This window comes from Papio anubis, chromosome 11, assembly GCF_008728515.1.
Source record: "Papio anubis isolate 15944 chromosome 11, Panubis1.0, whole genome shotgun sequence".
Classification (NCBI taxonomy): domain Eukaryota; kingdom Metazoa; phylum Chordata; class Mammalia; order Primates; family Cercopithecidae; genus Papio; species Papio anubis.
Genome location: NC_044986.1, coordinates 31,486,104 through 31,500,898, shown reverse-complemented (window position 1 = coordinate 31,500,898; position 14,795 = coordinate 31,486,104). Strand labels below are relative to the sequence as shown.

The 14,795-nt window shown below is 42.6% G+C and overlaps 1 protein-coding gene across 10 annotated transcripts in view; it reads right to left on the bottom strand.

Annotated features, from left to right (window-relative positions):
- The window catches only part of ARMH3 (armadillo like helical domain containing 3), a 223,943-nt gene that overhangs the window by 133,867 nt on the left and 75,281 nt on the right, over window positions 1-14,795 (bottom strand). For all 10 annotated transcript variants that reach the window (XR_651912.4, XM_009215222.4, XM_009215224.4 and 7 more), the window contains one exon: window positions 2,296-2,384. Coding sequence is in view for 9 of the 10 variants with exons in the window: in XM_009215222.4 (XP_009213486.1) it covers window positions 2,296-2,384 (89 nt within the window). In the remaining variant the exon portion in view is untranslated. The remainder of the gene's footprint in view (window positions 1-2,295; window positions 2,385-14,795) is intronic.

The following is a 14,795-nucleotide window of genomic DNA, read 5'->3' as shown; positions in this document are numbered from 1 at the left end:
CTATTACGGGCTCTGACTGCATGGGATGCAACATTGTGTTTTGCAGCTTTCCTTAACATCTGCTGCTCTGCATCTCACTGTACACTCTACATATGATAACACAGACCCAGGTTCCAGGAGGGCTTACCCATCTATACAGGAAAAGGAGCTAATGTCACTTAGCAGAGAACTCCAGTACAAATGTCTAGATGCCTTCGCAACAAGCAATGGTCCATGCCTCTTTAAGGACACTCATATATACTTCCCCTCAACTCATCAAGGGCCTTAGACTGTCATGCAATCAGTCCTGAGAATAGGACATAATTATAAATAGAGCTGAAAGTTCGGAAAGACATAACGTCAACTGACCAACACAGAATAAAAAATGGCCTTCTTCTTCACCACTTCCTAGTGAGAAAAGCAAATGCTGAGTCAGAAAAGATAAATATAAAAGCCATTTTTAAATCTCTTTAAAAGATAATCGCTTGTTTCAGCAAAAATGACGGCAATGTATTCTGGAGTTTATGACATATGTAAAAAGTAAAATGCAAATGCATGACTATAATAACACAAAGAACAGTTCATACCAATAAAAGTGTGGATTCATCAAGAGAACAGAGGATATAAAATTGGGATAGAAGGAGAATAACAGGAAGCCCTGAGCCCCAGGAAACAGACCAGAAAGAAGAATAGAAGGCAATGTGGACAAGACAATGGAATAGGATGATGAGGAAGAGGACAACAGATCATGAGAATGAGAGAAAAGTCACAGAGATCACAGAGGCCAGAGATAGAATAGCTAGGACAAAAAGGAAAGAAAACAGAATGAAAGAGAAAGTAAAACCAGAAGGGAATCAGAAGAGGCAGGCAGAAACAACTACTACTACCACCTTGTTTAGTACTACAATGTGTAATTTCATTCAAGTTATAGACACACACCATTTGTACTTATTATAAATCCAACAACTGTACCAACATCTGAAGATCTGCATCATTATTGTGTTTTCTCTTCAATCCTATGCTTTTAGAGCCTAATAATCTTACAACTATCCATAGGCAACAATAATAGTCCTTTATATTAAAAGGAGGTGCTGCTACCTAAGAAATTCTACTGTTGGTCATTTCCATGTCTTTTGATCTCTCTTTAACTCCCCTGACATTCTCTCCATCTCAAACTCTCACACAATCATACTCTCCTCTCCTGAAATATCAAAATGCCACTATTGCCACTTAGTGTTATTCTCCTACTCCCCCTTTACCACCATAGGCAGTAACTGCAAAAACTTGCTAATCCATTAATTAAAGATCTCTACTTCCCATTATGGGGGACTAAATTTAGAAAGCCAAATTGGGTTGGGAGGAAATCATGTGTCACAACAAGTGAGATGAATTCCATGGAAGGGGGCTGGGTTACTGGCCTGTTTCTTATAAAGCCTCTGACACTAACACATCCTATTCTGCTGAAAATACAGAGCAGCTCTCCTATGGGTGGGCAACCTTTCATCACTGTAATCATCTGGAGAAGATTTTATTGTACCATCAGGTCTCAAAAGCCACAGGACCTAGCAGCAAGCAACTGCCTCAGGGAACATGTCTCCTCTGCTTTCCTGAAACCTCCAATTTAGTTACACAAAAGAAAGGGGTGGCAAGCCAGCATTAATTGTACCCTTAGCGAAGAGCCACTTCCCCCCTGCAGGGGTAGCAGTGACTTTACTATACTACCAAATGTATACAAAGACAAAGTAAACACTGTAATTTGCTGTTTTGTCTCTGGCACAGGGGGAGTGGCACAAGTGACACTGTCTGTAAACAGTAATAATGCCAGATGTAACACAAAGAACAGAATTCCCGCATCTCCCCACTCCCGTCCCTATCCCTCCATCTCTCCCTATGGCATTCCTCCTGATTACTCATCCTGAGGAAACACACAGAAGCCTCCCTATAGTCCATATGCGGCTACCAAATGAAACCGAGTGAGAATCCAAGTTTGTACAGACTTCTCCTACCTCATTCTTACTCAAAGAAAGATTTATTGGAACACAAGAAATACTCAGTTGCTTTTATCAGTTGACAAAAAGTATAGGGAGGGGAAGGAACAAGGGACAAAGAATAGACATGTGACACACCCAGGTCTGGATTAGAAAAAAGCTAAAATGTTAAAAAAAAAAAAAAAAAAAAAAGACAAAAAGAGTAACTGAAAATAAAGGCATCCTAAACAAACCAAAAGGTTAAAAGACAAAAAATCCATCTTGAGCCCAGGCCTAGGGGCTCATAAAAGGTATAGAAAAAGAAGATGAGTTCAAGAGAGAAAGTTACCTGACCAGAGCTCCCGCCAGGTGTAATGCAGGCGTACCCGACACTTCTTCTGGTAGCAAAGCAGTTTGTGTACTACCTGGATGCAGCGTCTGTAACAGGGAAAGCAAACAATGAGGGTAAGCCTGGGAATATAGTGCAACTCATCACAGATCCCTTCTTAGTGAGCCGGCTTTGCTAAGGCCACTAAAGACACTGGATATGAATATGTATACATGCAAAAAAATATATAAAACTTCTGGCCGGGCACGGTGGCTCACACCTGTAATCCTAGCACTTTAGGAGGCCAAGGCAGGTGGATCATTTGAGGATAGGAGTTCAAGACCAGCCAGGCCAACATGGCGAAACCCCATCTCTACTAAAAGTACAAAAAAAGGCCTGGCACGGTGGCGCATGTCTGTAATCCCAACTGAGTGAACTTGAACTCAGTGAGCCAAAATCACTCCAGCCTGGGCAACACAGTGAGATTACATCTCAAAAACAAATTTAAAAAAAAAAAAAAAAAAAAAAGCAGGGCACGGTGGTTCATGCCTGTAATCCTAGCACTTTGGGAGGCCGAGGTGGGCGGATCACGAGGTGAGGATATCAAGACCATTCTGGCCAACAAGGTGAAATCCCATCTCTACTAAAAATATACAAAAAATTAGCCAAGCGTGGTGGCGGGCACCTGTAGTCCCAGCTACTCAGGAGGCTGAGGCAGGAAAATGGCGTGAATCCAGGAGGTGGAGCTTGCAGTGAGCCAAGATCACACCACTGCACTCCAGCCTGGGTGACAGAGCAAGACCCCGTCTCAAAATAATAAAAATAAAAATAAAATAGCCAGGCGTGGTGGCACATGCCTGTAGTCTAAGCTACTGAGAAGGCTGAGGCAGGAGAATTGCTCGAACCTGGGAAGCAAAGGTTGCACTGAACCAAGATCGTGCCACTGTACTCCAGCCTGGGTGACAGGGCAAGACTGTCTCAAAAAAAAAAAAAACAAAAAAAAAAAACTTCTGCCTTCTTCTAGTAGACTCATCAATATCTCTCTCTCTCTCTCTCCCCCTCTCTCTCACACACGCGCACACACACACACACATACACAATCACATACTGCTTATGCTACCCATTCCCCTTATCAATGGGTAGAGTGTGCTATAACTACTTAGAAGTCAACAATCAATTAGGCGCCACTGACATCTTTCCCTTGAGTACCTTTCCAGGGAAAAAGGATAAACTAGAGGGTCACAATTAAACTGTTCCACTGAAAGTGGTATAGTGACATGGAATGCAAAAACACAAAATTAAAGACCTTAATTCTCTATATCTATCTGAATGTGGTTTTTATTTAAATTAAATTTTTAATTAAATATATAATTTAAAATACCAGTCTTACTTATAAATAAAATCTATAAAAAAATTAACTGGGCATGGTGGCACATGCCTATAGTCCCAGCCACCCTGCAGGCATGCGCCACCATACCCAGCTAATTTTTTTGTACTTTTAGTACAGACGAGTTTCACCATGTTGGCCAGGCTGGTCTCGAACTCCTGGCCTCAAGTGATCCACCTGCCTCGGCCTCCCCAAGTTCTGGGATTACAGGCACGAGCCACCGTGCTCAGCCAGAAGTTCTGTTTTTCTTTCTTTTTTTTTTTTTTTTGCTGCAAACTGTAAAATTTAAATTCTATTTACACTAAAAGTTAAATTAAAAATGCAGTTTGTCAGTTGTGCTAACCACCTTTCAAGTGCTCAATAGCTACATGTGGCTAATGGCTATTACCATAGCGAACAGAAAAAAATATAGAACTTTTCTATTATTGTAAAAGTTTCTACCGGACAGCATTCTGCTAGATCATTGGAATATTCAGGGTTATTCACATCTCAATAACATACATGTTTCTGAGAGTATTTCCAAATAAGCAGTTAGTAGCTTGAAGTCAAGATAAGTGATATTTTTGAAAATTATAAACCTACCAAAAGCATTTTTTTCATCCCTGAGATAGGATTTTGAAAGGTTAAAAAGCCAGATGAAATTATAAAGGTAAATACTGATGAAATTTACTTCCTAAAAATACAAATATTTTGTTTAATAAAAAAAAATTCAATGATTACAATTAAATGGCAAACAACATGGGAAATTACATTTGCAACAAATAATATAATAGAGTTACTATGTTTGATATATAGAAGTTTATATACATAGATGATAAAAACAGTGTCCTTTGCTATAGTCTGAATGTTTATCCTCTCTGAAACTCATGTTGAAACGTAATCCCAAATGTAATATTATTAAAAGGCAGGGTCTTTAAGAAGTGACTGGCTCATAAGGGCTCTGCCCTCAGGAATAGATTAATCCACTCATGGGTTAATGGATTAATGGGTTATCATGAGAGTGGGTTAGTTATCATGAGAGTAAGTCTGTTATATAAGCCAGTCTGGCTTTCTCTCCTTAGCCCCCTCACCATACAATACCTTGCACCACCTTGGGACTCTACAGAGTGTCCCCATCAGCAAAAAGATCCTCGCCCAGAAGTAGCCCCTACACTTGGACTTCCTAGTCTTCAGAACTGTGAGACTAAATAAATTTCTTTTCTCTATAAATTTTTCAGTCTTAGGTATTCAACAAGACAACCTCTAACAACAAAGATAGGAAAAGGAAACAGTCAATAAATTCCTCCATCTCCCAAAAAAGGGAAACAGGGAAAGCCAACATTTTTCTATAATGTTCAACTTCATTTTTAAAAGGCATATTAAAACAAGATTCTACTTGTGCATATCAAATGAACATACATTTCATGCTTACAAAGAAACAGCGTTCACAATAAAAGAAAACTGGAAACAACTATGGAAAGAACATTTGATGCCAGCAGAACAGCAAGTAAATCATTACACACATGTTCCAGATTGATACCTGTCCCCCAAAATTCGTATGGTGAATTATAAATACACATCAATTCCTCTAGCTAGTGTCTCTGGCTCTCACTTCACAGAGGGAGGTTAATGGTAGAGAAATTAGAACCCTCAAAGAGTACTGGTGAAAATAAAAATAGTACAACCACTTTGGAAAACTTAGGAGTTTCTCAAAATGTTAGATATAGAGCTACCACATAACCCAGCAATTCCACTACTAGGTGTATACAAAAGAAAAACACAAACAGCCTAGGTGCAGTGGCTCACGTATATCACTCCAACACTTTGGGAGGCCAAGGCAGGAGGATCACTTGAAGCCAGAAATTTCAGACCAGCCTGGGGAACAAAGCAGAACCCCATGTCTACAAAAATTTAAAAATTAAAAAAATTGGCCAGGCGCAGTAGCTTACGTTGTAATCCCGGCACTTTGGGAGGCCAAGGTGGGTGGATCACGAGGTCAGGCATTCAAGACCAGCCAAGCCAAGACGGTGAAACCTCATCTCTACTAAAAACACAAAAAATTAGCTGGGCGTGGTGGCAGGTGCCTGTAATCCCAGCTACTTGGGAGGCTGAGGCAGAGAATTGCTTGAACCTGGGAGGCGGAAGTTACAGTGACCCAAGATTGCACCACTGAACTCCAGCCTGGGCAACAAAGTGAGACTCCATCTCAAAATAAAATAAAAAAAAATAAAAATAAATAAATCAGCTGGGTGCAGTGGCATGCACCTATAGTCCCAGCTACTCAGAAGGCTGAAACAGGAGGATCACTTGAGCTCCAGAGTTTAAAGCTATGATTGCACCACTGTACCCCAGCACAGGTAACAGAGTAAGACCCAGTCTCTAAAAAAAGTAAAAATAAAACAAAATATATGTCAACACGAAAACTGGCATACAAACAGTCATGGTGACATTCATAATAGCCAAAAAGTCTAAACAACCCAAATGTCTATCAATTAATGAATGAATAAATACAATGATGTGGTATTCTATACAGTGAAATATTAACCATAAAAAGGAACGGCTACAACATGGATGAACATGGAAATTATTATGCTAAATTAAAGCAGTAGTAAAAATCCACATATTCTATTATTTCATTTATATAAAATGTCCAGAATAGGCAAATACATAGAGACAAAAAGTAGATTAGTAGTTATCTAGGCCTGAGGGAGAGGGCAGAGGAAGAAATACAAAGAGTAACTACTAATGGGTACAGGATTTCTTTACACAGGGGTCAACTGAAATGGTCTAAAATTAGTTTGTGATAACAGCTGCACAATTCTGCGAATATATTTTAAAAACACTAAATTGTATACTTTAAAGCTGCTTAAAAAAACTCTGTGGCCTACTTTTTCCAAATATTTGTCAAGATATGCAAGTTACAGCTTTCACGGCAATGTTCATTTCATATATTCTATAACTAGGTATGCTTGGATTCTTGATTAAGCCATTAAATGTCCACTTTAATAGTGAGCCTGTGTTAGGTGGATAAATTGATACTCTTCATTTGAGAGGATTAGCTTTTGTATTTCCTATTTTCAATTTAAATTCACAAATTCAACATTCAATTAACTATGATCTCAGCCCTTAGAATCCCTAGTGTATGGAGGTTTCTAAGTGGCCTAAAATGCAATGTCTTAACTAAATCCAGATTCTAAGTCTCACTTTGTCATATCCTCGCTGCCCTAAAAGTACTTAAATTAGGACTTTTTTAGTCAAGGGAGGGTTTGGTCAGCCACAGGCCCAGGGCTTGGACTGTACCCCTCTGGAACTCCAGGCTCATCACACACATCACACACATCAGAAGAAACTGTCAGACCTACCCTTTTCATTCATTCATTCAACAAATCTTGACTGTATACCAACTGAATGCCAGTCCTTAAGTCTTATTACAACTAAGTTATAAAGTTCCTAGAAAACTGAACCTAGGTAAACTGCTAGTTTCAGGAAAATGAAAGTGGCTCCTCCTTTTGTCTTTTGGGGGTTTTGTTTTGTTTTGTTTTTGTTTTTGAGATGGAGTCTCACTCTCTCACAGAGGCTGGAGTGCAGTGGCATGATCTTGGCTCACTGCAACCTCTGCCTCCTGGGTTTAAGCGATTGTCATGCCTCAGCCTCCCAAGTAGCTGGGATTACAGATGCCTGCCACCATGCCTGGATAATTTTTGTATTTTTAGTAGAGATGGGGTTTTACCATCTTGGCCAGGCTGGTCTCAAACTCCCAACCTCAGGTGATCCGCCCACCTCAGCCTCCCAAAGTGCTAGGATTACAGGTGTGAGGCACCGTGCCCAGTCTGAGACTCTTTCAAGTTCTATGGCTATAACCCGAGACAAAGAATATCCCAAGACCCTACTGACTTTAGCAGACACCACATTAATCTGTTGGGTATCAATCTGAGAGCTCATGGAATCAAGCTAAAATAGGGGTAGCTACTACTATAAAGACACATGCACATGTATGTTCATTGCAGCACTATTCACAATAGCTAAGACATGGAACCAACCCAAATGCCCATCAATGATTGACTGGATAAAGAAAATGTGGTACATATACACCCTGAAATACTATGCAGCCAGAAAAAGGAATGAGATCATATCCTTCGCAGCGACATGGATGAAACTGGATGCCATCATCCTCAGCAAACTAACACAAGAACAGAAAGCCAAACACTGCATGCTCTCACTCATAAGTGGGAGCTGAACACTGAGAACACACGGACACAGAGAGGGGAACAACACACACCAGGGCCTGTTGGGGGATTGGAGGGTGAGGGGAGGGAACTCAGAGGATGGGTCAATAGGCCACAGCACACATACACCTATGTAACAAACCTACACATTCTGCACATGTAATCATTTTTTGTTTTTTTTAAGAAGAAATAATAAAAAAAAGAAAAAGAAAAAAAAATAGGAGTACCTAATTGCTCGGGTCTCTTAGCAGAGGAGAAAAGAAGAAAGCAGAAAACACACTACTAACCTCTCTCTGCAGAATGAGAGCCAGAGACACCAGGTAGAGGAATTAAAATGCCTAACAACTGACCGGGCTTGGTGGCTCATGCCTATAATCCTAGGACTTTGGGAGGCTGAGGTGGTAGGATTGCTTGAGGCTAAGAGTTCAAGACCAACCTGGTCAATACAATGAGAGCCCGTCTTAAAAATAAATAAATAAAATAAACAAAATGCCTAACAGCATACCAAGGATACAAGTGAACTGAACTAAATTTATAAGTTAAAGTCCTAAAATTACTCTTCTCCAGATATTTTCAGAGTACTCCGAATAATAAACCTCCATTGCTACCTTATTAGCCTATTCTACTTGCTCCATTATTCACATCTCTCTCTGTTCTTCTCACTCCCTGTAGCTCTAAGTGGTCTTGCAGGACCCTCTCAGACAGAATTTAGTAAAAACTATTTAAACAGTACTCTCTTAAAAGACTTGGGTACCGGCCGGGCGCGGTGGGTCACGCCTGTAATCCCAGCACTTTGGGAGGCCCAGGTTGGCAGATCACGAGGTCAGGAGATCGAGACCATCCTGGCTAACACGGTGAAACCTCGTCTCTACTAAAAAACACAAAAAATTAGCTGGGCGTGGTGGTGGGAGCCTGTAGTCCCACCTACTCAGGAGGCTAAGGCAGGAGAATTGTGTGAACCCAGGAGGTGGAGCTTGCAGTGAGCCGAGATCACGCCACTGCACTCCAACCTAGGCGACACAGTGAGACTCTATCTCAAAAAAAAAGATTGGGGTACCTTCAGCAGTGATATTAAAAATATTTTACAAGCCAGGCACAGTGGCTCACACCTATAATCCCAGCACTTTGGTAAGCCAAGGTGGGTGGATCACCTGAGGCCAGGAGTTTGAGACCAGCCTAGTCAACATGGTGAAATGCCATCTCTACTAAAAAAAAATACAAAAATTGGCCGGGAGTGGTTGGGCAGGCCTGTAATCCCAACTACTTGGGAGGCTGAGGCACGAGAATCACTTGAACCCGGGAGGCAGAGGTTACAGTGAGCTGAGATTGCACCACTGCACTGCAGCCTAGGTTCCAGAGTAAGACTCTGTCTCAAAAAAAGAAAAAAATATGTATTTTACAAACCATACAGAAAAATAATCTATAAACCAATACATACATGAAAAAATTTTAACTGAGTCCCTTTTATTCTCTAATAAACTGACCTTGTGATATTGGTTTTTTTTTTTTTTTTTTTTTGAGACGGAGTCTCGCTCTGTCGCCCAGGATGGAGTGCAGTGGCCGGATCTCAGTTCACTGCAAGCTCCGCCTCCCGGGTTTAAGCCATTCTCCTGCCTCAGCCTCCCAAGTAGCTGGGACTACAGGCACCCGCCACCTCGCCTGGCTAGAGACGGGGTTTCACCGTGTTAGCCAGGATGGTCTCGATCTCCTGACCTCGTGATCTGCCCGTCTCAGCCTCCCAAAGTGCTGGGATTACAGGCTTAAGCCACCACGCCCGGCTGACCTTGTGATATTGTAAAACGGGTCCCCAACACCCAGGCCACCGACCAGTACTGGTTAGAAACCAGGCTGCAGAACAGGAGGTGAGTGGCAGGTGAGCAAGGGAAGTTTCATCTGTATTTACAGCTGCTTCCCGTGGTTTGCATTACCACCTGAACTCTGCCTCCTGTCAGATTAGTGGCAGCATTAGATTACCATAGGAGCACAAACCCTACTGTGAACTGCACATGCAAGGGATCTAGGTTGTGGCTCTTTATGAGAATCTAATGCCTGATGAACTGTCACTCTCTCCCATCACCCCAACTAGATGGGACCATCTAGTTGCAGGAAAACAAGCTCAAGGCTACCACTGATTCTACATTATGGTGAGTTACAAAATTATTTCATTATATATTACAATGTAATAACAGAAATAAAATACATAATAAATGTTATGCACTTGAATCATCCCGAAACTATTACTGCTCCCAGGTCTGGGAAAAAAATTGTCTTCCATGAAACTGGTTCCTGGTACCAAAAAGGTTGGGGACGACTGTTGTAAAATATATATTTTGTCTTCAACCCTGTTTCCTGACATACAACTCCTAAAATCCTTAGAATCTCCAAAGTGATGTCTTTTTATATGTTGAGGTGACTGACGGCTGGCCTCCCCTAGGTAGTTTCAGAATGAGGGCTTGTCACCAGAGAGACCAAGGCCTGATTAGCCAGTTGGGCTTTCAGCCCTAGCCCTGACTTTCAGGGAAAGAAGAGGGGCTGAAGGTTAAGCTGATTGCCAATGGTTTTTATTTTACTTTATTTTATTTTTTGAGACAAGGTCTCGCTCTGTCACCTAGAGTGGAACGCAGTGGTGCAATCACGGCTCACCACAGCCTTGACCTCCACAACTCACACCATCCTCCTTCCTCAGCCTCCCAACTAGCTGGGACTACAGGCACACACTACCACGCCTGACTCATTTTTGTAGAGACAAGGTCTCACCAAGTTGCTCAGGCTAGGCTCAAGTGATCCATCCACGTCAGCCTCCCGAAGTGCTAGGATTACAGGCATGAACCATGGCCAGCCAATGGTTTAATCAAACATGCCTCCATAATGAAATCTCCATAAGAAACCAAAAGGACAGGGTTTGAAGAGCTTCTGGATAGCTAAACCCATGGAGGCCTACAGGAAGGCGAACAAGAATTCGTCTACGTGCTGGAAGGTTGGCACACCCCAACTCCACAGGGTCAGAAGCTCCTGGGCTCCAGACCCTTTCAGACCTCACCCTATGTATCTCTTCATCTGACTGTTTATATGTTTCTTTAAAATATCCTTTGTAATGAACTAGTAAATGTGTTTCCCTGAGTTCTGTGAGCCACTCTAGCAAATTAATCAAACCTGAGGAGGAGGTTGTGGGAACCCCAATTTATAGCCGGTCCATCAGAAGCACAGGCAAAATAACCTTGGGCTTCTGATTAGCATTGAAAGCTGGGGGTAGGCTTAGGGACTGAGCCCTAAACCCATGGAATCTGAAACTACCTCCAGGTAGATAGTGTCAGAATTGAAATACAGTACACCCGGCTGGTATCTGCTACAGAATCGATTGCTTGCTTAGTGTGTGAGGAGTAAACCCTCCCCACATTTGGTCATAGAAGTATTCTGTGTTGATTGTTGTTGTTGAGTGAGAAAACAGAAAAAACACTATGTTTTTTTACCCTCATAAACCTGTAACAAAATTGCTTACCAAGTGATATAAGTTGCAATATAAATCATCCTAATTGTTTCCAAATCATTTGCTGTTTAGAAATCGTGATGTGATCCTGTTTGATACAGTTGTCACTTAATGATGCCCTTGTTTGAGCATGATTTGCCTTAGCAATCTACAAACTTCTCTGTCAACTTTCTCATGAAATTGAGAGTCATGAGGTCCCTGGTGCTAAAGGCTTTGTTGCAGCCAGCAAATGTGACTAGATGCTACCCATACATGACTACCCATGCACACACAGTACATTCCTGAATGCCAGCACCTCTTGTATGGCCTGGATCTGGACGGCCTGTATTTGGCCCCCTTTGATAACGCCATTCCACCAACACTGAGCCACTCCAGAGCAGCAGTGAGATGCTACCTACATCCTCAACCCCTGCGGCCACTTATCCACATCCGCTCCAGCACTGCCCCTAGGCTCTATTCCTGTCTCCACAGTCACCAACAGGTGACATCATTAACCTTGTGGTCTCAATAATTTATACTATTTATCAAGCAGAATGACAATTTTAACCACTGTTATGGCCTTAAAAATATATATATACTGGAGGCCGGGCACAGTGGCTCACGCCTGTAATCCTAGCACTTTGGGAGGATGAGGCGGGTGGATCACGAGGTAAGGAGTTCAAGACCAGCCTGGCCAAGATGGTGAAACCCCATCTCTACTAAAAATACAAAAATTAGCCAGGTGTGGTGGTGCCTGCCTATAATCCCAGCTACTTGGGAGTCTGAGGCAGAGAATAAATTGAACCTGGGAGGCAGAGGTTGCAGTGAGCGGAAATCGCGCCACTGCATTCCAGTCTGGGCAACAGAGCGAGACTCCGTCTAAAAATATGTATATACACACATACACATATATACGTATGTATATACATATACATATATACACGTATATACATACATATATACACGTATATATACACATATACATATATACATATATATACATATGTGCATATGTAAATATATGTACGTGTGTGTGTGTGTGTGTGTGTGTGTGTGTGTATATATATATACTGGAGGCCAGGCATAGTGGCTCATGCTTGTAAATCCCAATGGGAGCCTGAGGCAGGAGGATCACTTGAGGCCAGGAGTTCAAGACTAGCCTAGGCAACACAGTGACACTCTCATCTCTACAAAAAATATAAAAACAGCCAGGCATGGTGGTGCAAGCCTGTAGTCCTAGTTACTCAGGAGACTGAGGTGGAAGGATTGCTTGTGCCCAGGAGTTCCAAGTTACAGTGAGCCATAATTGTGCCACTGCATTACATCCTGGATGACAAAGCAAGACCCTGCCTCTAAAAAACAATTACACATGGCCGGGCGCGGTGGCTCACGCCTGTAATCCCAACACTTTGGGAGGCCGAGGCAGGCGGATCACGAGGTCAGGAGATCAAGACCATCTTGGCTAACACGGTGAAACCCCGTCTCTACTAAAAATACAAAAAATTAGCCGAGGGTGGTGGCGGGCGCCTGCAGTCCCAGCTACTCAGAATGGAGTGAACCCGGGAGGTGGAGCTTTCCGTGAGCCGAGATCGCACCATTGCCCTTCAGCCTGGGTGACAGAGTGGGACTCCTGTCTCAAAACAACAAACAAACAAACAAACAAACAATTACACACAATGACCGGGCGTGCTGGCTCATGCCTGTAATCCCAGCACTTTGGGAGGCCGAGGCGGATGGATCACTGGAGGTCAGGAGTTCAAGACCATCCTGGCCAACATGGTGAAACCCTGTCTCTACTAAAAGTACAAAAAATTAGCCGGGTGTGGTAGTGGGCACCTGTAATCTCAGCTACTCGGGAAGCTGAGGCATAAGAATCACTTGAACCTGGGAGGCGGAGGTTGCAGTGAGCTAAGATCGCGTCACTGCACTCCAGCCTGGGTGACACAGAGACTCTGTCTCAAAAAAAAATAAAATAAAACACACACACACAAACACACACACACATGTATGTACTGGCAGAATGATTAAATTTACTGCTCCTTGTGTGATTCTTTCATGCATGTAGCAATTTCCTATTTCCTATTTCTTTTTTTGAGGCGGAGTCTGCCTCTGTCACCCAGGCTGGAGTGCAATGGCTGGATCTCAGCTCACCGTAGCTCCTTCCGCCTGCTGTTTACGCCATTCCTCTGCCCAGCCTCCCGAGTAGCTGGGACTACAGGCACCTGCCACCTCGCCCGGCTAGGTTTTTTTGTATTTTAGTAGAGACGGGGTTTCACCGTGTTAACCTGGATGGTCTCGATCTCCTGACCTCATGATCCGCCCGTCTCGGCCTCCCAAAGTGCTGGGATTACAGGCTGGAGCCACCGCGCCCGGCCCCTATTTCCTATTTCAACACAAAATGGGTTCCACTTTCTCCTGAAATCTTCTTGTAGGACCCACTGAAGTCTGTACCTTTCTTCTGCTGCCCACCTACAGGTTTGGAAATATCGACTTAAGAAGAGTCCAAATTTTCCATGTAAGAGTAACTTAAAGGAAAATTTACTCTCCCAGAGACTATATCCCCACACTCCCCAATCCTGTGGTGGCAGTGAGAGTGGCAGCAAGAATCAAGGAGTAGAGCTAGAAGGTGAAAGTAATTGGTTTGGCTTTGCTACCTCTTACTGCTCCAGGCAAGACTTTTTTTTTTTTTTTTCCCCAGTATAAGCACCTTCTCCCATCATTACCTACAGCATTCACACACAGATGTGAAATTGTTTCACTTCTGACCCAGATTCTGGCTTTGAGTATTAAGTCTTTCCAAACTCCGTATTTCTTCACATTTCACTAGGATGATTATAAACTTATCTGAAAAGGCAGAAATTCACTTTGCTTTCAATTTCTCATTCTGCTGTACACTGCCGAAAAGGGGTACATAATGAGAAGTGAGAGCAGCAGCCTGGTCTGCTGCCCAGCTGGAAGCAGGAAATTCACCTGATAAGGACTTGATGCTCCAAATTCTAAAAACTGGAAAGGGAGCTAGAAGCAGGGGAAGGAATATCTGGAAACATGCCCATGGGTAGCAATGAAGAAAGTGAATTCAGCCTGAGGGTGGGACCTTCTGCCTAGCCTCTGTCAACCTGATGCCTCATTATCTTCTCCATCTTCCCTAACCCCAGGGCAGTAAATTAAGGAGCAGGTGGAAAAAGCACCTAAGAAAGCAAGGCAAGACAAAAACTCTTTAGAGAGTGAAGTTATGAACTAGGGTGAGGAGGGAGTTAGAACATTTGGGTAGACCAGGTTCATTGGCTAGAAATGTAGGGGTTTGGGTGAACAGATAATACACCTGTAACTTTACAGTAGTGAACATATAATCTTATCATATCAGCCCCACCTTCAACTGTTCCTCATCATCCACTTAATCTTGGGCAAGCTTTTTTTCTACTCTCTTATCCTCCCTCCATGCACTCTACACTCTAACCACCTG